Below are 23161 nucleotides of genomic sequence, written 5' to 3'. Positions count from 1 at the left end.
TGAACTAATAAAAATAGCCAGTAAATCTCTCTGGTAAATCAAATGAATACAAGTTAAAACAATAAAATGTGACTGTTCTCCTAACAGATTAGGCTAAGAGCATTTAAAATGTGCATATCTTTTGGCCCAGCAACTCTCTTTCTGAGAATTTAACCAAAGGAAATAGAGATGTAGGCAAAGATGTGTATCAGAGTACTGTTCATAATGGTGAAAAACTGGAAATAACATGTATCTAACAAGAATGAATAAGCTGAGTGCACTATGGCATATTCATATAATGGAAATCTGAACAGTCACTAAAAATGAGGTGGCAGATTTACTGACTTGTTAAAATGCTCATACTATACTCATACTAATGCTTATACTAAGTAAAAAAAATTATAAAATTTGGAGTAATCTCATGTACATTAAAAAAAGGGTGGGGAGGTATTCATTTTTGCAGTTTTATAGTTTTTAAAAGTAACACAAGCCAGTATTTTTGAGGGTGCAGGCTTCACATACACTGTTCAGGTGGCCTATAAATTGGCACAGCATTTCTGGCTGGCAATTTGGCAACATATATAGAAATATGTCACACTTAGTTATTCCACTTTTATAACTTATTCTACAGAAGTAATTCTGATGGACACAGAAATGAATATACAAAGTATTCACTACCTAGTATTTCCAACAGGGGAAATCACAAACTGTCTAAATCTAATTGCGAAGAATTGATAAACTATTGCACATCGGTGTAATAGAGTATAGCATGATCCATCATTAAATGAAAAAAGCAGGGATGTGAAATAGTAACTATACTATGATTTCATTTTCATAATCTCTAAGTGTACAAACATATTTATAGAAAAAAAAAGACCGAAAGTACATATACTAAAATGAACGGTGATTATGTCTTGGCATTAAGATTATGGGTAATTTCTTCCTGTTACTCTGTATTTTCTATAAAGTATATATGCAAGTCTTAAAAAAAGTTTAAAAGCACAATAAAAGTTATAGGAAAACATGAGGCTTATTTTTTATTCCTATGGCAACAGTATTGAGCCAAAAGCTAAGCATATTTAATATTTAAAAATTCAATATTTTCAATTTTAGAATTTACCTCTAAGCCATAAATCCTCACTAAGAGATTCTGCAAAAGCACGTGCACCAAGGTCACCAATGAGCGTGTTGCAATTCAAAGTGATGCGCCTCAAGCCAGCCATACAGTCAAGATCAGGTCTCCTATAACGAAGACTCTCAGCCCAGGTTTCTTCATGTCTTCTCATGGTCTGATACTTCAAGGTTTAATAAGATGAAATTAAGACACTTGAATAAGGAAACGGTATGCCTACTGAGTATAGCTCATCATGTCTGCAATTTATACACACCTACCAAGTATATTTGCTAGGAGAGTCAACTGGAGAGATTAAATAGTCTATTGTGATTCAGCAGTCCAGTGACCCAGATTCTAGCTTGCCAGTGATTACACTCTAGCCATTGGATGATCTCTTGCTAATTAGTTATGCAAACTTTGACAACTCAATTATATTCTATGAATTTTATTCTTCTTATCTGCCAAGTCAGGGAATTGGTTTTTAAATTCTATCATTGCTTAGGCTTTCAATTTCATCATTCTGTCCTCTAGTGGTCTCTAAACACTTGATTGGGCATCTCACAAGAAAACATTTTACATTCTTGAACAACAAAAGACTCAAAATTTTTATGACACTCTAAAAGGACAATAATTAGTGTCATTTTTCTATTAACAATAAGTTATTAAAGCAACAAATGGATATAACAGCAAAGATTTACATAGTGCTTATTATGTGCCAGGCACTATTTTATAGAAATTAGTTCATTTAATCACATAGTGAAGCACAGAGGTTAAGTAATTTGTCCATGGTCAAGAGCTATGAAACAAGAGAGCTGGAACTTGAACCTAGGTCATGTGGTTCCAGAATCCTTGCTCTTGTCTGTTTTCTATACTAGGAGTCAAAGGACTTGCTTTGTACAGCCCAAAGGTAAATTCTTTAGCTTTGTGGGTCATACAGTTTCCGCATCAGCTACTCAATTCAACTGGTGTAGGGTAAAACTAGCCACAGCTACTATGTAAACAAATGGATGTGGCTATGTTTCAAAAAAAATCCTTTATTTACAAAGAGGTGATGGGTTTGATTTGACCTACCAGTCATAATCTACTTATCTCTGATCTGTACCATCAAAGTATTAAAAAGCCTTCATGTTCAATTATTACATAATTTTATGCCTAAATATAGTAGTCATAACCATTATAAAGTTAAGTCATTATTTCAAATACTATATTTACAAAACGCTAATGTAGGGATTTTTATTAGTTGATTAATTTTAGCGGTTAACAATAAATATTTGACCTAAGTCATTTGAAGGCTGTAATAGCAGAAACTTTCTTCACAGTATCACAGTAATTTTTTTCAATAACTAAAAATACATGAAAGTATTGTTTATAACGTATTATACATTAAATCTTTCATTTCTAAGATTAAGTGGGCTACCTTTACTAAATGGTAGAACCCCAAACTGAAAACTGGTCATATTCTTTCAACAAAACTAAAACTGCAATCAAAAATAACTGCCATATTGTATCAAAATATTAATGTGCTTCAATTACATAATGATTTCATGAAAGTTGAAATATAAATCACCTTTAAGATCTTGGCCATGTGATTTCCTCCCTGCCAAGTCAGATTACACCCCGTGAAGTTTACTGTCTTAAGAGTGATAGAGTTCTTTATACCTTGACAAATAACTAAAAGGAAAAAAAAAACCCAGTAAGTTGAAGAACCTATACAATCTGGCTAATCTTGATTTACTGCTTTTCTTGAGTCTATTGGAGGTGTATAGCTGTACTCTTAAAATTATTTACGCTCTTCCCAGACAACTGATGGATTGGTGCTCTCTAAAATATATCAGTAACAAAGTGTTACTCCAGTTTACAGCAACAGTTTAATTCTATTTAGATGCTAAAATTGAACTCTGAATATTGCACACTTTATTCCCAACCACTCCATAAAGTACTATCGACCTTTTGAGACATAGGAAGACCTAAAACACATGAATTTTCCTATTTTCATTTCCTATAACCTCATCTTGATTATCAATCGATGATTTAAATGCCAACTATAAACCCATAATTTTATTAGGTGCTATGCAGTATTTTAGAACTATAAGATAGAAGACTTCAAACTCTGTGTTCCCTCAAATTGAAATGCAGGCTTCCTTACCCCTCCAGACCACTACCAGACACAGTCAACACACACTAATCCTTCAGGACCCCAATCAACAATCACCTTCTCTGTGATTACTTCCATGATACACCCCTATCGACATCGAGTTTGCTGGCCTTTTATGTGCTCTCATAGATCTCTGCACATATTATTTTAGCACCTTCCACAGTGCATTATAATTATGATTGCATATAGGTGTTTTAACTACTTAAAGATAATGATTTTTTTCCTGTTACATATTGCTATTTTTCTTCTCATACTATTTCTTAAAGAGAAACATAAAGATGAACAAACACAAAAACAGAAAATACAAAATATTATATATTTGTGTGGCTTGTGGCTTAACACAACCTTAAGTAAAATTAGCTCAGAAAGTATCAAGCAGCACTAAGAAAAGGTCCAGATAGGAATTAATATAGCGCGTTGGGGAATCATGAGACCAGTCTTATGGGAAGAGACTTAAATAAGATTGAAACTCACTTTCTAAACCTCCATCTCCAATTGGACAATTTGCAAGAGACAGGTGCACCAAAGCCGCCGATTTATTCAATCCCTTTAATGGGGAGAAAAGGTTAAAATTTATTAGTTTAGTTTCTCCCAAAAGCAACTATCAAATATTCTCAGGACACAACAGAGAAGGCTTACCTTTGTTAAAATAGTTAAATCTCTCTCTCTCAGAACTAGTCCATTTAGTTCCAGGTTCTTTAGAGCATTTGATATGCTTAAACAGCACTTAAGAGCTTTACATAGCTGGAAGGTCACATCTTTGTTTCTTATAGCAGGAACACGACTTCTGCAAACTTTACTTCTGTCAGAACCTAAAGCAAAATATTGTAATGTTTGTGATTTCAATCACATATTGTTTCATTAAAAAGCATTTGCTCTGTGCTAAGGCACAGAAATGATTCCTACCCCAAAGTTCGCTTTAAGGAGGGATACGTATACACTCAAAGCTTCAACCTCATGAGCTATAAAGCAAATTATGTGTGCAGAGGTTCCTGTGGAAGCAAAAAGTTTTACCTAAATGATGGCTTCAAGATAACTCTGAAGTTGGATCTAGAAAGATGAGAATGACTACACAGAGTCGGAGTGGGAGGTGCTTAAACTGCAGAGAGTAGCACATATGCCAAGACTTCCAAGCTTGACTCCTGCTGGGTACTGACAATACTGCAGGTGAGCATAACTAAAGGCCAGGTGTGCAAGAGGGAGAAGAGACAGAAATTAAAATAGAGAGGCTGGCTAAAGTAAGCTTGGGAGAGAGAATGGCTTTTGTCCCATAGGTGATGAGGACCGGGGCTACCACTGGAACCGGTGCCTCTGCAGGGTAGGAAAAAAGGTGATCCATTGCTAACAACCAATTAGATAACGGGAATGACTAGAAAAGCACCCCTTCCTCAGGGATAACGAGCCCCATGAGGCCTGGCAAAGCACAGCTCAGATATCATGTCTCTGTGTACAACAAAGCTGTGCAACCAACATACACGAATCCTGTGGGAGTGAGCCGTTATAAACATTATTTTAAGCACATCTTTTAATTTTAGAAGATCACTCAAGACGAGTAAGCAGATGAACTAAGAAAAACTAGGCCCAAGGGCAGCAAAACCAGTTAGATGCTTCTGCAACGGTCCAGGCAAAACATAAGTAAGGATGAAGAAGCAAATCTAGGAGATTAAAATCTACCACCTAAATCCACAGGATGCAAGACATAAAGAAGTTTCGGTGAAAGAACTCTGAAGAGAATGGTCTGCGTAATATATTTTTCTTATATTCAATGCAAAATATTAGGCAAGATTAACTACAGTGGCCTTGACTCTAAAGTCTCTTCTAACTGTAACTTCTTTTGACTTCTAAGTTATTACTTTGCTTAAGTACAGTCCCTTTGGAGGCAGAGAACAGTTCCTACTCCTGAATGAGATGCAGAGAATAATCTGACTTCTCTTTACCAGGTGATGAGTTGAACTGTCCTTGCAGAAAAGGTAACAGACAACACAAACCTCAGAGCCTAGAAAAGGGGCAGGCACATAACAAGTGTGCAGGTTTTTTTAAAATAAGTCAATAATCATTTCTTCTTCTAGATATTCACACACTCTCTTTCTGTTGGCTACTTTCTCTCAAACTTATGAACATATTCAACTGTGTCCATTTCAAAAACATCTTTCAGACCCAGATTTTCTGGACCTTCTTTGTGGGTAACCTCAGTCTCTCCCATATCTTCAAACTCCTGTCTTCTCTTAGAGCTCGGATGTGTACCTTGGGCCCAGACCTGTCTAGCAGACATGTTTGGAAGCCTCACAGGCTGCTCTTAAAGCATCAAAGATGAATTAAGATCCTTTCTCCACTCCTAATTCCTTCCTACTATGCTCTGCCTCTCACAGTAAAGTGCTTTTTTCTGTTTTCTCTTCTTGTTGCTGTCCTTCTTCTAAATGGTCACCAGGTCCCATCCATTCTGTCTCTTCAATCTCTGTAATCCAATCCTCCCTTTCTATACTTTAATTGGGACCCTTCAATTACAATCTGCCCTTCTCCCAATCAACTGCCTTCCACGTGGATGTCAGAGTGGGCTTCCAAAGCAAAATTCCATCTCATCCTTGAGTGTTTCCCACAGCCTTCAGGATAAAATCCAACCTTTTGACAGGACAAACAAGGCCTCTTCCTGTTTGGCCAGGTTTCTAGTCTCAACTCTCATTTCATTCTCAAATCCTATGTTCTAGGTGCTGTATCTTAGTTTTGCCATATATGCTTATATTTTCCAAGCGTTGACACAAGCTGCTCCCTCCTGCCATCTGAGTATCTTCTACACATTCTTCGAAAGGATGGCGCCTCCTCCAAGAAGCCTTCCCCTCCTATTCTGTCTCTGCAGCACCAGAACTCACTTCTTCCAGAGTACTGACTACTGTGCTATGTTTACCTGCAGCCTCCCCCAGTAGAAAGGGAGATCCTCTAGGGCAGGAGCCTTGTCTCTAGCAGTGCTTGGTGCTGACAGAGCTCATCAAGTGCCAGTATACTTTACACACAAAACATGCTAATTCTAAGAACCCATGAAAAGAGTGGTGTTTAATGCTATTTTACAAGTGTGGGGATTGTATGTAGTTCGAAAGTAACCTGCCCAGGTCATAGAGTATAAGCCCTGTAATTCAAACCCCAGGCTGTGTTCACACCTATGCTCTTTCGACTATATGATGCTATCAGAACGATCCCCCACCACCACCCACAACAGAGCCCAGTCTTAAAAGGAAATGAAGTAAAAGGCTGGGATGTGTCAATTTCCTAATCGCTTTGTTCTACATTCAAAAAATCTGTCAAATGCTTGACGATGTCCCAAACCGTGCTCAGTGCTCATCACAACATTGAGTGGGTCCTGTTACGACCATGTTACGGATAAAAAAAAAAAAGAGACTTAAAGGCCTTAATGGACTTGCCCAGGGTCACCGAGCTAATAAGACTTCTAGGCCGTACGCCCCGTTTGCTGCACACATACCCTGGCACTGGGCACCTGTTCCAGCGTCCAGGCTCTACCTTGCACCATTTAAAATCCCGCTTCACGGAACCGACACTAGTGCCACTGCAGGCGGGAACTACAAACCTGTTTCGGCAAGCCACGGCTGGAAGAAGCTCTTGATAGACACTAGTGGCAGATCTTTATTAATCTTGAGGGTGCTCAGGAGCGGCGCCCAGTCGACCAAGCGGAGGCGGTCGGCGTTGAAGTCCAGCACACCTTCCCGTAGGCAGGCGCGCACCGCGGGCAGCGGCACCGAGTCCTGCAGCGCGCACAGGTACTCATAGTGCGAGAAGAAGTCGGCCGCGCAGTCGCGGCGCATCTTCGCCGAGTCGATCATGGCCTGGGAGCCGGCTCAGGGGATGCCGGCGGTGGAGACGACTCCCACACCCGCCTAGGAACCCGGCTCGCACCCCGGCCCCTTGCACGCCCACGGCCCGGCGGCTGCGGCTCCGCAGCGTGTGCAGGAGCGGTGGCTCGGCCAGGGGACGCAGGGCCCGGGGCCCCAGCTAGGCCACCCCTCAACCCCACGCTCCCGCGCTGCGTCCCGCTCCCTGGCGCCGGCCGTTGGCGCCCGGCTCATCGCCCTACAATGCGCGGGGCTGCAGTTCAAGCCGGCGGGAGGGTGTCGGCGGAGGCGGTGCGCGAATACGTCAGCGCGCTTTCGTGCGTCTGCACGCAGGCCCCGCCTCTCGTGGAGACGGCGCCTGAGGCCGAAGGGCGGGTCCTTCGAGGCAGGGGCGGAGCAAAAGGTAAGTGGTTTTTGGAATTCGTAGTTCCCAAGAAGGGTTTACTGATTGATCCGAATAAAAGTGAGATAGGGATGTAGCAACGCATTTTGAAAATTACTCTAAACTTCTCACCAGTGTCTGTTCTTGCAGCGCCCAGGAGAGAGCTAGTACAGTCAATAAGAGATGTAGGAACGTCTATGTTAATTTCTGCAAAGATTTAATTTCCGTAGTTTCTTCTTACCTCACATGATTGTTGGCAAATTGTAGTGTTCCAAGTATTCAGGATCTTATTGTGGTTACTACTGATCTCCTTGTACTGATAATAATGATGGTTAACTCTGATAGCTAGTACTTTCTGTCTCCTAGGCATTATTTTAAGCACTGAAATCAGTATGAAATCATTTAATTTTCCTAACAACTCCATAGAGAGTTTGCTACTGTATATCCATTTTACAAAAGAGAAACCAAGGCAGATGAAGTGACTTATAGCTAAGTAAGTGGAAGAACTCAAGACAATTGGTGTTAAATGAATTAAATAAGGCAGTCATTAGGCTGATGTGTCACTAAAGCTGTGGCAACTTACATATATAAACCAAAATCTAAGCCTATAAATGCTTCAAGGTTATGAAATCAAAAAGCTAAGGACAACCAGTCACAAACAGCCAAATCAGCGTTAAATCGTCAGTCAATAATTTCTATGCTTTGCTTCCTCCTTTTTCCTATAAAAGTCTCTCCCAGCTTTGGTAAAGCACTCTTAACCACCTCCAGTTTGGTGCTGCCTGATTTGAATTGATTTTTGCTCAAATAAACTCTTAAAAAAAAATTTAAATATGCCTCAGTTTACCTTTTAACATTGGCCTCCGAACCTGTATGTACTTGTATCCAGTTTCTGGAACAATCATAGTCATCCGGTCAGGCCTTGGGCATTATGTTTACAGCATTCCTGTTCCACCCACTGCGTTCTGGATACCCCCATTCATTACCAACATGCGCACACTCCACTAAAATTCTCTAGGTGTAGTCACTGATTAGTACATGCAACATGCTCAAATTATCATATATTCATTCATGAGCCTCATCTCCTTTCCCCATGACGTTTCGGTTAATGACAGACAACAGTGGTATACCGTATAGCCTTGGTGTGTAGTAGGCTATACCATCTAGGTTTGTGTAAATGCACTTTATGATGTTAGCACAATGACAAAGTTGCCTAATGATGCATTTCTTAGAACTATCCCTGTCATTAAGTAGTGCATGACTGTATAGCAAACACTCCTCTGTCCTCCAACTAGCTTATGAAATGAAACATTACCATTCCTGTTGAAGAGTTCTGTCTAACCACTTTCCCAATCACAACCGCTCTCTAACTGACCCTGGATAACTGCTCTTCTGTACTTGGTTTTACATCATTGCAATGTATATTTTTATATTTCTGCTACATTTGTATTTTTAAACAGCATATAACATCCTACTATGTTTTCTTCTGCTACTTGCTTTATTTAGCCTTTTCCTGGCTAGGTTTATCCATGCTGACATGTAAAGATCTGGTTGATATATTTTCCTTGCTATATAGGATGCCCATGTAGGAAAATGCAGTAATTTGTCTATTTTCCTGTTAATGGCAATTTAAATTGTTGCCAATTTTCAGTATGATTTCTTTGTTGCTACAACCATTTGTCAGTCTTCAGCACCACTTAATGTAGTTGTCCACTCTCTTCTTAAAGCTCCCTCTTCCCTGTTTTTCATGAAGCCACCTGATACGCTTCTCTAATTCCTTCTTCTCTGTCTCACTCTTGGATGTCTCTTGCTTACTCATTCTAAATATTGGTGTTTTTTCAGATTCCCATCCTCAGGTTCACTCCTTCTGACATTTCACAGTTTCTCTGAGTGATCTTTTCCCGTGTTCAGGCTTACTTTCCTCTCCAGGCTGATGACTTCTAACAAAAATATCTCTCTCCATACATCAGACTGCCTCTTGGAAAGCCAAGGATTTCTCATTGCCTGGTGTCAGATTTGTATTCCTTAGCTTGTCATATAGGCTCCTTCGTGATTTGACTGCTTCTGTTTTCTATTTCTTGCTACATTCCTCCCTGAATGTAGGCACACAACACTGCTTAAAGTTTCTGATGTTTTATCATTCCTGTCTGGGCCTTCACAGATGCTGCTCCATTACCTGGGACCCTCCACCTCTACTCCCTCCTTAGTGAGCTAATTTCCACACCTTTCCCAGCTTTCTCCCTGGGAGGCCTTCTTTCTCTAATCCTCATCTCACCTCCCTGCCTGTTTAGTGCCTAACTGCTCTACTCCCTGATGTCTCTGTATCATAACACTAGTATATGCAATGATAAACATCTTTTTAGATGGTTTTCCTCCCATAGACTGTAATCTCTTTGAAGGCAGGGACCATGTCTCATTTATGCTGTATTCCCAATGTTTAGCATAGTATTGGTACGTAGGAAATACTGAATAATGACTGTTAGAGCATTCTCTTCTATTTTCCCTTTAAGTCATTATCAGCGCCTTGTAGCTGCTGCCTATGAATGCAGTTTAGGGAAACCTTCATATTAATTAATCATTTAACACAATTAATTTAAAATTCATTTTCCTGAAGCTTAGTTATTTTCTGTCTGGCAAGATTTCTTTCAAGGCTTGCCAGATAATCTCTCCTCTACTTCCATTTAATTATGGCTTAATAGTTCTTCTTTTGGCTCCTATGACTTTAGTTTTCCTTTCAGCATCTGGTGGGTTCTACCCACATGCTTCCCTGAACACAGTGAGCAAAAGCTGCCTCTGCACAGCACCCCTGGATCCTCTGACAGGCCAGGTTTATGCTTGGCCTAAGACAAATGCTTTGGTTTTCCTGCAGGTGCATGACTTGGAAGGAACATGCGGTACAAGAAACTGGCTCTCCTCCTTCAGGGGTCTGGTGAGTAATTGTATGACTAGAATACAGTTAAGTGGGATCATTTTACCTCTTATTCACTCTACACCACTCTTAATCCATCCTGACAACATTATACCCAGATTTCCAAGCCAGCCTACCTGTCCATGAAACCTCAATGTTAATGCCGTCTGCTAATCTCAAACATGCATCTTCTCTGGACCTGTTTTTCGAGCAATGTTTGTTGGAGCCAATCCCAGGGCTCTATCAACAACACAGGCTATCTTATGTTAAGTGACATGTGGTCCCCATTTCTTTTTTCTACTCCGTAACTTAGAGCTATTCACAATGGCTCTTCTAAGCCTCCTCTACTCTTTTCATGGCACCACTAGATTCTGTTCTATATTCCAGCTCTCTTACCTAAAGAGGATACCTCTCGTTTCACGAGGAAAATTAGTTTTCAGACACAAACTTCCTTGTTTTCTTTCCACTAACTCTGGCTGCCTTCCAATACATGGTCCATAATGCAGCCACCACTACCTTCTCTTCAAATCCTTCCACGACTTCCCGTTGCTGTTAGGATAAAGACCGACCTCCTCACAGTGATCTAAAATGGTGCTACTCAATGCGAAGTCCACAGTCTGGCTGCTGGTTGAGAACTGTTATGGTTCTATAAGATAAAGAGCTTGTTTCAGAATATAAATCATGTCTGTTTATTTCAGCAGGCCAGACTTTCTTGATGAAGGAAGTAGTGTGTTGAGTAACATTCTATAACAAACTCCTTATATCATTATGCACTGGCACTTTGAATGAACTAGTCTGCAGTGTACTATATCTCCTGGGCATGAAGGGCTATGATCTCTGCAGCCTTGTCTTGTACCCTACTCCCTTTTATTCTCAGTAATCCAGTCCACCAGTGGCCTCATTTCAGGCCTGCATACTTACAGTGATTTATAATCCATGGTACACCTCTCAAGGTTTTTGACTTTGCCATTGCCTTGTTCCAAACCTTCCATGACACTCATTGCCAACACAATACAGCCCAAACTCTTAAGATGGACATAATTTGGCTTTAACTTCACTTTCTAGACTTAAAAAAAAAATCTTATGGGTCTAATTGTCTCTGTATCTTTGCTGCATCCCAGCTCTGCCTATTATAATATTAAAAATTCTTCTAGTCATCAACCTTACGCCTCCTTCTTTGGGAACACTTCACTGAGAATCCAAGCAAGATATGGATCCCTTCGCTCCTCTGAACTTATAAACAGTTTAATGGGACACATCTGGAATTGCCATGAGGCATCCATATCTTCTCTGTCCTTCTAGTATCTAAGCTCTGTAAGAGTGGGGGCACATCTCTGTATTCAGTGCAGTTCTCATCATGGTATTATACACATAGTCAACCTGATCAGTAAATATTTGGTGAACGAATGAATAATGGATCACCATGAGGACATGTTCTCTGGCTATTTCTCTCTTTTTCCAGTTTCAAGGTTCTGTAGTTACGTTTAGACAATACTCTGCTTCGTAGCAACACAATACCTAAGCTCACAGATTGTTGCAAATAGCTGCTAAGAGCATCCCTCCACTACTTTAGAACAATCTGTTCTCCCTCTCAAGTGGAGAGAACAGGATTCAATAGTGATTAAGTGCTTTTGTTCACTTGGCATTTAGAGGCACTGGGGGCATCAGTGTTCTATACTCAGCAAAATGCCCATCTCGGTTGTAATTTTTTTCCTGTGAATAACGGCTATCCACAAAGATGTTCCTTTATAATTTTCCATCCTTTTAGATTTATAAAAAACATTTTAACTACATACCTGCGGAAAATGAATGGGAAGAAGTTTACATTATATTTAATAAAAGTTTAGGGAAATGTCTTTATGGCACAAAATAATTTAGGAAAACTTTAACCATGAGAATTGTACCATGAGGCATCAAGAGTTCAAGAATTATCAAAATTTCTGATTATAATGCAAAAATATTGTGGAACAAATAACTCCAAAACTCAGTGACATAAACAAGAATTTGATTTTCTTGTATCTATGGGTAAGCTGTAGTGACACTGCTTTAGACCTCCAGATGGCTGCTTTTACTCCATGCTTTTGGTCAATTTGAAATCTGTCTCACACATCTTACTCTGGGGCCTTGTGGCGTAAGATGGGGCAACTGTGGAGCAGCAGCTCCCAGAGCACACTCTTGTCATAATGGTCACTGAAGCATAAGATATGAGCCCAACCACACAAGCTCATTTAGAGCCTCTGCTGGCATCATGTCTGCTTGCTCCATTGGCTAAAGCATGTCACAGATCTAAGTTGTGGGTTTAATTTAAAATTAAATTTAATTTAAAATATGTGCATATATTTAAAGTTGTTGGGTGATATCATGGAAGAATATTGCATCTTGGACAGTGCTACCTTAGTATTTTCATTGGCATTTGCAAACTTGATAAATATCATGGAAACTTTTACAACTTTGAAAACTTTTTGAACTTGTGGAATGACTTCTAGGAAAAGATGAAGGTACACTTCAGACTCAACTATTGTTATTGCAACATTGGGAGAAGAATTGCTGATGATGGAACAATACAAACTAAAGATTTGAGATTCACATATTCTTCATTAATATCAGCATTGTATAGAACATTTCTGGAGAACTGCAATGGTAGCTTTATATGATTTCTATCATTAAACAGTATAAATCTGAGGTAGATTCTGATAAGACATGTATCATAAGTCCTAGAGCATCTGTTACTCAAAAATGTAGTTAAAAATCAGCAAGGAATTAAACATTACACTAGAAAATATCCGCTTTAAATAAAAGGAGGCAGTAAAGGAAGAATAGAGGAACAACAAAAACAAAAACATAAAACATAGAAAACAAAGGATAAAATGACAGACATAAATCCTACCATATCAGTAACAAAATTAAATATGAATGTATTAAACAATCCAATCAAATGGCAGAGATTGTCAAACTGGATTAAAAATATCAATTATGTTGTCTACAAGGAAACACGCCTTAGATTCAAAGGTACAAACATGTTCAAAGTAAAAGGGCAAAAACATATATGTCATGCAATAAAAACCATAAGAATGCAAGAATGGCTAAACTAATACAGAAAAATAGATTTTAAAACAAAAAAAAAATGTTACCAGATAGAAAGAGGGACATTTTGTTATGCAAAAAGGGTCAATCCATCAGGAAGACATAGAAATTATCAACATATGTGCACCTAATAAGAGAATGCCAAATATACAAAGAATTAAAAGGAGAAATAGCATATTTAACAATATGAGTTGCAGACTTAATACTCCATTGTCAATAATGGGTAGAACAACTAGGCGTAAGACCAACAAGATATAGAAGATTTGAGCAACACTATAAATTCATTAAACCTAACGTCTATACAATACTCAACCCAAAAGCAGCAAGATACACATTTTCTCAAATGCATATGGAACGTTCTCCAGGGTAGAGCATGTGCTAGGCCATAAGACAAGAAATTGAAATTCACATAGATTGATAGCGAGAATGTAAAATGATGTAGCCATTTTATAAAACAATTTGAAAGTTCCTTAAAATGTTAAACACAAAGTTACTCTATGATCCAGCAATTCCACTACTAGACATATATACTCAAGAAAATAAAAACTTATGTCTACACAAAAACTTTGTACATGAATGTTCATAGAAGCATATCTATAATATCAAATGATAGAATAACTCAAATGTCGATATATTGATAAACAAATAAGCAAAATGTGGACTATCTGTACAATGTAATAGTCATGAAAAGGAATTAAATATTAATACATGTTACAACATGGATGAACCATGAAAGCATTATGCTAAGTAAAAGAAGCTACTTACAAGAGACCGTATAGTGTATGATTCCATTTATATGAAATGCCCAGAATAGGCAAATCTGTAGAGACAGAAAGTAGATTAGTGGTTGCCTATGGCTGAGGGAGAATAGGAAATGACTGATAATGTGTACAGGTTTTTTTTTTTTTACGTGGGGGGAACGAAAATCTTCTAAAGTTGTATTGTGGTGATGCTTGCACAACTCTGTGGATACACTAAAAGCCGTTGTGTATATTAAATGGATGAGATTATGGTATATAAATTATATCAGTAAAGCTATTAAAATTATGATAAATTTTATACTTAAACATTTGAAAATTCATTTGAATTACACACTTTTAAAAATGCAACTTAACAAAACTAAGTCAAGAAAGAAAAGAATATCTAATAATCCCGTATCTATTCGAAAAATTGTTTGTGTAATTATGTACCTTTACAGAAAATAATTTCCAGGGGTAAGTGGCTTTCCTGGTAAATTCTTCCAAAGACTTAGAGAAGAAATAGCAGCAATCTTATATACAAATTTTCCAGGAAACAGAAATAAAAGAATATACTGTTCATGTCTTTTTATGAGGTCAGCATAAACTTTAGCCTAAAGCTGAAAAGAATATTACAAGAATGGAATCACAGGCTAGTTTCTCTTCTGAACATATATGCAAAAATTATAAACAAGAGCACCAACTATATCTATGATATATGTGAAATAACAATACAACACAACCAAACTGGTTTTATTCTAGTAATGCATGGTTGGTGTAATGTTCAAACATAAAACAGATCTCAGGATGAGTTAGAACAGAAAAAAAATTTTGGAGTAAAATCTTCACCAGGAGAAACACAAGAGTGAATAAACACAACAGATAATGTCTTATGAAAAATAAATGAAGATTATAGAATATTCTAAAATTTTAAAACAAACAGAAACAGTTAAAAACATTTCAAGAGAAAGTGACAAATATTAAACATAGGCAAAAAAGGTAACATATAAATTATAGAACCCTTAAAGAACAAAGTTGAAACAACAAATACTAATAGTATAATTCAAGAAACTTTTCTAAAATAATAATAATAGAAACTGCATATTAATAGTGAGACTATTAAGCCAGAACAACCAACACCACGATGTATTCTAGACACACACACAAGCACATCTGATCCCTGTCCATTGAATAGGCCAAGAAATAATAACCAACTCAGTAGCAAAAAACATTGATAGAGCCCGGGTTATGAAATTAAAATAGCTGATTTCAGGTCTGTGGAGCATTTCTGAGAGATAAACTTAGAAAACCTTGTGATACTAAATAACATGGAAGTTATCAAAGCCTATGAGAGAAATTTCAAAAGGACTCAGGAGCCAAATGAGAAGAGGCTCTCCATGGACTATGGAAAAAATTGCACTTCAGTGTTTTTGAACATTTGAAGCCAATCAAATGTGTTTAAATATCGGTTTCTGTGGACACCAAAAACCCAAATTGTCAACTTATGAGGATAATTGCAAAAAAGAATTCATTATAATGAAAACTGATTTTTAAAAAGATAGAAGAGGGGTGGGATAGGGGAATGACCATGCTTTTATCCTGTCTTTCCTCTGTGAACTGTACTACTGTGTAACCCAATTGTAGATGAAGAGATAGATCTGTTCATAAATATTCCAGCCAATAAATGAAAAATAAATGATCAAGTTAGAATGTCACAAATTTGCAATCCCTAATGAGTCATCAAGTATCAATGGCTGCTAATATCACAAAAAAAAAGAGATAACCAGACATTATCTGCTTCCTGATGAAATAAGGTAGTCTTTTCAAAAGGATTGATCAGTTACCTATTTTCCGGGAAATATAAGGGACAGAGAAACATGTTGAACTGCACCGTGAACATGTACTCAGCAAAATCCATTTTGTGGAAGCCTGTACAGGTCAAGTGGCCTGCATTCTTCATAAATAAATTGTAGGGTAATAAAGGATTAAAAAGTGACATAGATTAAAAGAGAAGAGAATTGTTTAAAACTGGGCAAAACTAAACCATGCTGTCTAGGGAGGCACACTTGGGTGAGAAATTTATAAAGAAATTTAAGGAAGAGTTAATTATAGAAGTTAGGAAAATGATTGCTTTTTGGAAGAAAGGTTTTATAATTGGATCAGGTCAAATGGATGGGCTTCAGGCAAAATTCTATTTCTTGACCTAGGTAGTGATTACAAGGGTATGTCTAATAATATCATTAAGCTATAAATTTGTTTTTTGTGGTTTCTTGAATCTATGTTTTATTTTATAATAAAAATGTTTTTAAAAATCAAACACATAAGGAAAAACTCCACACAGAAGAAAACTTTGTTGAGAGAAATTAAATCAGACTTAAATGGACAAATATATCATGGTCATTGATTGTAAGACTTAATGTTGTAAATCAATAATCTCCAAACTTTCTGTAGATTCAATGCAATAGCGCAATAGCAATCAGAGTCTCGTGTGTGTGTGTGTGTGTGTGTGTGTGTGTGTGTAAAATGACAAGCTGAGTCTAAAATTCACATGGAAATTCTTAGAGCCAATTAATAGGAAGACATTATGAAAAAGAAGAACAAATCTGGAGGACTTGTACTATCAGACAGTAGGACTCATTAAAACTGTGATAATTAAAACAATGTGGTATTGACACAAGAATAAATAGAGCAGTGGAACAGAACAGAAGGTTTGGACTCTGACCCAGATATACATGCTTATTTCATTTATATCAAAGATGACACTACAGTGGGTAAATTTTTTTTTCAATAAATGCTAATGTGTCAGTCTTCATATAGAAAAAAATGATTTTGATCCAATTGCACCCCATGTATAAAAATCAATTCTCTATGGATTGTTGATCTAAGTGATGGAAAAAATGATCACTAAAGAGTGAAAAGGCAAAACAAACAAACAAACAAACAAACATATTTTTTCAATACTTCTGGATGATTGATTCCAGTTTATCTTAGAATCCAATAAGAAAAAGACAGACAGCTCAACTGAAAAATGAGTAACGCTTGAAACAGTACTTCAAAAAAGAAAATATTAAAAATAACCAAAAAGCTGGATGTACTCATCCTAATGAAGGAAATGAAAGTTAAGTAATTAAATTTAAAAACAAACAAATTAATCATTACATATTTGAATTATTTCTAGTTTGTGGCTATATGAATAGTGCTTCTTTGAACATTACATACCCACTGAAATGGCTAATATGAAAAAGAGAGCTGACGAAGATGTGGAGCAACTGGAACTCTCATGCACTGCTGTTGGGAGAGTAAATTATCAGTACTTTAGAAACTGCTGGCAGTACTATGGAAAGCCGAATATATGCATAGCCTATGACCTGGCGATTGCACTCTTAATATGTAGTCAGCAGATGTTGTGTACGTATATGTCCTAGGAGACATGCAGAAGAATGTTCAAAGAAGTACTATTTATATAGCCACAGACTAGAAATAATTCAAATATTTCTCAAGAGAACAAATTGTGGTAACTTCATACAATAAAATATAATGAAAGCGAATAAACTCTTGTTATATATGCAAAAATATGGCTGCATCTTACAAATTTCATGTTGAGTGAAAAAAGCCAGATGCAAAAGAGTTCATACCATATATTAGTTATCTATTGCTTCATAACAAATTACCACAAAATTTAGCAACTTTTGACAACACACGTTTATTATCTCAGTTTCCGTGAGTCAGGGACCTAGGTGTGGCTTAGCTAGGTGCTTCTTCCTCAGGTTGTAATCAGGGTGTCTGCTGGGGCTGTGATTTCATTTGAAAACTCAATAACTAAGGAAAGATTTGCTTCCAAGTATGCTTATGTGGTTCTGGATAGGATTCATTCCTCATAGGCTCTTGGATTGAGGGCTTGAGTTTCTCACTTGAGCAACTCTTTTCAAAGACCTACTTTTTCATTCTATGCAGCTCCCCTGCAGTTCACTCTAATTGACTTTATTGACTTCAAGGGATTTTACTTGAAATTGAACTTTCTTTCTGGCCTTCTTCCAGTTCAAATCCCCCCAGATTGTCTTAGAATAGCTCCCCCTTTCAGATTCTCCTTTCAGGTACCCAATCTAAGTCACTTGTGTAATTAACAACAATAAAAACAATTGGTGCTTATTGGAGGATGAGATGAATGACCTCCTCATGTCAAACTTTTCACTCTTATGGCTCTAAATTAATTTGAAGAGATGTCCAGGGCCAGTTGCCTAACTTACAAGGTCCAGGGCAAAATGAATATGTAGGGTCCCTTGTTTAGAAAGCAGGAAAAGTGGTATTAGCAGTACTAAAATATGAAATATATTTTTTAAGTCTGTCTCTAAACTAGTCAGGGCATTTTTTATTTGCTATTGATCATAATCTTTACTTATTCTGAGTAAAAATTAAAATTTTACATTATCAGCATGAATTTTACCTTTCATCTTTATATTGTATAATGTGAGTTTTATGTGCAAATTTAAGAGCTTTTCACTTGTATGCAAAAATCACAATTACATAATTTATTCTTGCATCTGTCTTTCTTATCCATACTGTAGAGATGCTGCACAAAACTAACTTTTAATTTCACCTCTTAATACATGCAGTTTCTACCACTAGTCTTTACCTTCAGTGTACTGATATGTAAAGGACTGAAAGGGAAAGGAACTATGGGTTACTCTATCTTTCCCTTTCCTTCTATGTCATCATTTTCAGTGAAAGCAATTGGCTAACACAGAGAACTAAATGAGTGAGGAAGGATGTAGTAAGTTCTTTGGTTGTTCATGTTTCTTAAAACACCATTGCCTTCTCTTTGTGTGAAGGACTCTGATTAGAATGTAAAGCGTGGCCTCAGAGCTGTCAGCACCTCCGCTTACTCAGTCATACAGGTAACAGGCTTTGAGTCTTGCTGAACCCCCACCCATCACAGGTCCATCCGAATTGTGTGCACATGGGCATTGCAATTGCTATATACGAATTGGGCAGCAAGGAACAGTGGGCATGCATATTGTATGTATCTGCTCCTCAAATGCATGCTCCCATGGACTTCACTTAGAAAATATAAGTTGGAAGATAAAATTAAGAATTTCAAGACGATGACAGTAGACTATTAAACCAAGCATGGAGCCCTTCTGAGTGTTGAGCCCTGGGGACTGCTCATGAAGACAGCTCTGGCTGGAGTACAAAGGTGAATAAGGCTTAGATCTTGCTCAGTCCTGTGGGCGGTTAGCCCACATATCTCTAGGCTTCTGATTTGGACATACTTTAGGGCAGCTTGGGCTTCTGTGTTGACATACCACTCTTGTTTCAGCATTTACAAAAAAATTTATTTAAGACCATGTTATTTCTTTTGAGCTTAGTAAGAAATTTAAAGATTTGTTTGCTCTAATTTATCAAGCATTAGGTATTTTGTGATGGGAGGGATTTTCAGAATATCTAGTTTTGTTAAACTCACGGAAATGGAGATCACAGAACACATTTTTTTTTCCTATTTAAAGATTTCACAGTGTTCTACTTCAGGTTTCATAAACCTTTGATTAATACTCATTTTTATTTTGGTTATTTTTTAAACCAATTTTATTTTTTATCAGAGTAATGCATGCCCTTTATTTGAAATGTCAAATCTTGCTAAAAAGTCTCATAACAAAAAACATAGGTCCCTTTCCAAAGCCCCTCCCCCTCCACCTCTAGTCCTGCTTCCCAAAGGCTATGGCTTTAAAGTCACTGTAGCCATTTCTTATAAAATTCATCTCCATATTTTAAAATGGTGTGTTTTTAGTCAGTATTTTATTGAGTCATCAGTTTTAGACCTGTATATTGTAGTATACTCTAATTATGTTAATTCTTTTGGGATATTTTTTCTTAGTGCAGCCAATACTTTTTTAATTTACAAATTTGTTTTTTAATTAACCAGATTTCCCATGTACTTTAAATCTCATGCCTATTTCCTACGTGCTCTAATCATCAAACAGTCATTGCCTTTATTCCCCTGAAGACATCCCGCTAACAATCCTACATCCTCTTATTCAATATAGACTACTTGTTTTCTGGACCTGCTATATAGCTGCCACCCAGGGACCCGATTTCCTGGATGCTAAATTTTTCCTTTTCTTATATTTTCCCTCTTGTTTTAGTAGTGATATATCCTCCAGGAGCTTCCTGATGCTAAGTGAAAAGGAAGTCAATTTTGAAAACTTCAGATGTCTGAAAAAGCTTTTATTCCATCTTCCCTCATGCTTAATAGTTTGTGAAAGTAGAGAATCGAAGATTTAGAATCATTTTAAGTCAAAAGTGTGAAACATTCTTCACCAGACCTGGCTTCCATTGCTGTTGTTGAGAAATCCAATGCAATTCTAATTTCCCTACTGTTAGTTATACCTGGTTTTCTTCTTTACACCCTAAGTGTTTTTTATTTTTATCCCAGGGTCTCTCAGATTTCCTGTTGATGTGACTTGTTATGGATCTTTTCATTTTTTGTCCATGGTACTCAGTGATCTCTTTATATTGTGAAATTCAGTCCTTCAGTTCTGACTACGCTGCAGCATATGCTTATAAAATAATTTTTCTCTTCCCGTCTGGAGGACCTGTCCAGTCGGATGCTTATCTTCTTGGACCAAGCCTCTATTTTCTCATCTTTTCTCCTTTTGTCTTTTAGTTCACTTCTTTGGGACACATCTTAAAAGTTTATTTTCCATTCTACCTATGAACTATTTTCATTTCAGAAATTATTTTTGACTTCCAAGTATACTTTCTTGTGCTATATCATTCAGTTTTTCCGGTATTCTAATCATGTTTCAAGTATGCAGTATTTTATTTTACTTTTGAAGATATCAATAATAGGTAGTTTCTTTTTATAGTTTTCTTCAGCTTCGTTTTTTATCTCTTTTTCCTCCAATTTCTATTATTTGCTTGTTTGTATAAGTCTTATATTTTAGGTTTTTCTTAAGTGTATGATGACCTTTGGATTTCTGTCTATCTTTAAGAATAGGATCTTAAGTATATGCATTCTGTGTACAGATGTGTGTATTTACTCTAGAAGGGCTGTGTGGTGAGCTTCCGGTTGTGGTTGGACACTCAAATATCTATGTCTGGAGGCCTTTTTCCCAAGATTTAAAAAAAATATCCTGGGGAAGGCTCACTGATCTTTTGCCTTGGTTTTTGTAGCTAACTGTTAGAATTTTTGAAGCAATGGCAGTGCTTGAAGTGGATGGTTCAAGAGGAGAACTACTGTTTTGAAAGCACTTTCAGGCAATTCTCCATCTCACCCTGCCCTCTTCTTTACTTGGATCCCTGATTTCAAAGCCTATTAAGTTCCACTTCTCTAGGAGGATTTTTTTTTGTCTGGAGTGTTACCTGTCTGGGAACCATCTGAACTTAACCTTGAGGTCTCCTGCTGGTTGGGCATCTTCTCAGAGAGGAAACTATTCTCACAGAGTATTTCCATGGTAGCTTGCTTGGTGACTTCATACAGGACAAAGGGTTCACCCCTCCATCAGTAGTGGCAGAGTTCACCATGAAGCCATAGAGATCTTGGGAAAAAATGAGACAGAGAGTGGGGGGAAGTTTGATGGATGTTCAAGTGGCAGAGGAGGAAAAGGAATGAAGAGGAGAAAGAATGAGGTGGCAGAGGAGAAGGAATGGGAATGTCTGCATTCTGCCTAACATGGCTCCCATCCTGTCCTCTCTTCCCTCTACTGATTCAGGCCACAGGACGTTTTGTCTGACTGGATCAATGTGCAGCACTTGGATACCATCCCAGCATGATGTGAATGTTTTATGTGCAAACACGAAGACAGTATTTGCATGGATGTTGTTAGGCCAGGCATTGCCCTGTCTTGGGAAAATCATCTTCATGCCTTTTCTAGCCATGCTGGATGACAGTTTGTCAGATCTTGTCCTTGATGCAAACTGTTCAGTCATCAGGGTTGCATCACCACCTTGTGGTCTTTGTTAACTTGGAGGAGCCAAAATAGGTGTCCTCCAGGCCCCTTTAGCTCACGTGGCTTAGTAGGGTTTAGTAGTCCTGGGCTTGCCTTGGACCACTTGAAGTCAGTGTCCAAAGACCCTTAGTGCTTCCTCATCCTCGTCCCCATTTGTGTTGTCTGGGACACAGCATGGAAGAACTGAGTGGAGCAACATTCCTGAAAACTTCAGAGGGTGAGATCAGAAAGGACATGGCAAAGGAGATGTGGATTCCCCAGGAATGTGTGATGTAAGAAGCCATTGGAGCCACCTTTTGTACCAATGCCACCCTTTACTCCTAAAGGGATAGAGAAGTTGGGGCAGTGTGGCTCACCTGGTTCCCTCTAGCTGTTCACCTGCCTTAGCTTCTGGATTATGGATCTAGAAAAGCACCCTTTAGCTCCTATTAAATGGGGGCAGGCTTAGAGACTAAGCAAAGCCCAGAGCCTGGGAAGATTAATTTCTGATTACAATCTCATGAACAATACTGCATATCTATCATAGTGTTAGATTTTTCCAACTCGAAGTTCAGAGATTCTCAGTCACTCATTAGGTAGAAAACCAGGACTAGAGACTCAGGTGATGACCTCTCATGTTGGTGATCTTTGTCATATTCTTAAAACCCAAGGTCTTCTCACCAAAGGAGAGTTTGTGGTTTGAAAGAACCATAGGATATTCCCAGGACAAACCTCCGTTTACTTAACTAACCCCAACACATAATCTGGTAAGAAGGAAATGCTAACTCTGGTATTTTTGCAACAGGTAGAGTATACTGAAAACTTTATCTATGTCAAGATACAGAGTTCATTCAGCAAAGCAGCTGCCCAAAGATGTTCATATCTTATGGACTGAGATTTTTTTAAAAAAATATTTATTTATTTTTATTATGGTGACATTGGTTAACGAAATCTAGTGTTTCAGGTGTACACTTTAATAGTAAGGCATAGATATATTTACACTGTGCATTCACCTCCCATAGTTAGATTTCTTTCTCTCAC

At 37.7% G+C, this 23161-nt stretch overlaps 1 protein-coding gene and 1 long non-coding RNA gene across 7 annotated transcripts in view; one reads left to right on the top strand and one right to left on the bottom strand.

The window, feature by feature from the left end:
• CEP78 (centrosomal protein 78) overlaps positions 1-7358 on the bottom strand; it is a 28830-nt gene extending 21472 nt beyond the window's left edge. For both annotated transcript variants that reach the window (XM_011375496.2, XM_011375495.2), the window contains exons 1-5: positions 6826-7358; positions 3888-4060; positions 3723-3795; positions 2661-2764; positions 1100-1274 (exon numbers count right to left, since the gene is read on the bottom strand). In XM_011375496.2, coding sequence (XP_011373798.1) covers positions 1100-1274; positions 2661-2764; positions 3723-3795; positions 3888-4060; positions 6826-7078 — 778 coding nt within the window. In that variant the 5' untranslated portion in view covers positions 7079-7358. The remainder of the gene's footprint in view (positions 1-1099; positions 1275-2660; positions 2765-3722; positions 3796-3887; positions 4061-6825) is intronic.
• A 69-nt stretch (positions 7359-7427) lies between these two features.
• LOC105302454 overlaps positions 7428-23161 on the top strand; it is a 109892-nt gene continuing 94158 nt past the window's right edge. For 4 of the 5 annotated variants that reach the window (XR_002776314.1, XR_002776317.1, XR_002776315.1 and 1 more), the window contains exons 1-2: positions 7428-7490; positions 10336-10395. This is a non-coding gene — a long non-coding RNA (uncharacterized LOC105302454). The remainder of the gene's footprint in view (positions 7491-10335; positions 10396-23161) is intronic. The other variant, XR_002776313.1, reaches the window with a different exon arrangement.

The sequence above is a fragment of the Pteropus vampyrus genome, unplaced genomic scaffold (assembly GCF_000151845.1).
Source record: "Pteropus vampyrus isolate Shadow unplaced genomic scaffold, Pvam_2.0 Scaffold273, whole genome shotgun sequence".
Classification (NCBI taxonomy): domain Eukaryota; kingdom Metazoa; phylum Chordata; class Mammalia; order Chiroptera; family Pteropodidae; genus Pteropus; species Pteropus vampyrus.
This window is presented reverse-complemented; position numbering and strand designations above follow the sequence as displayed.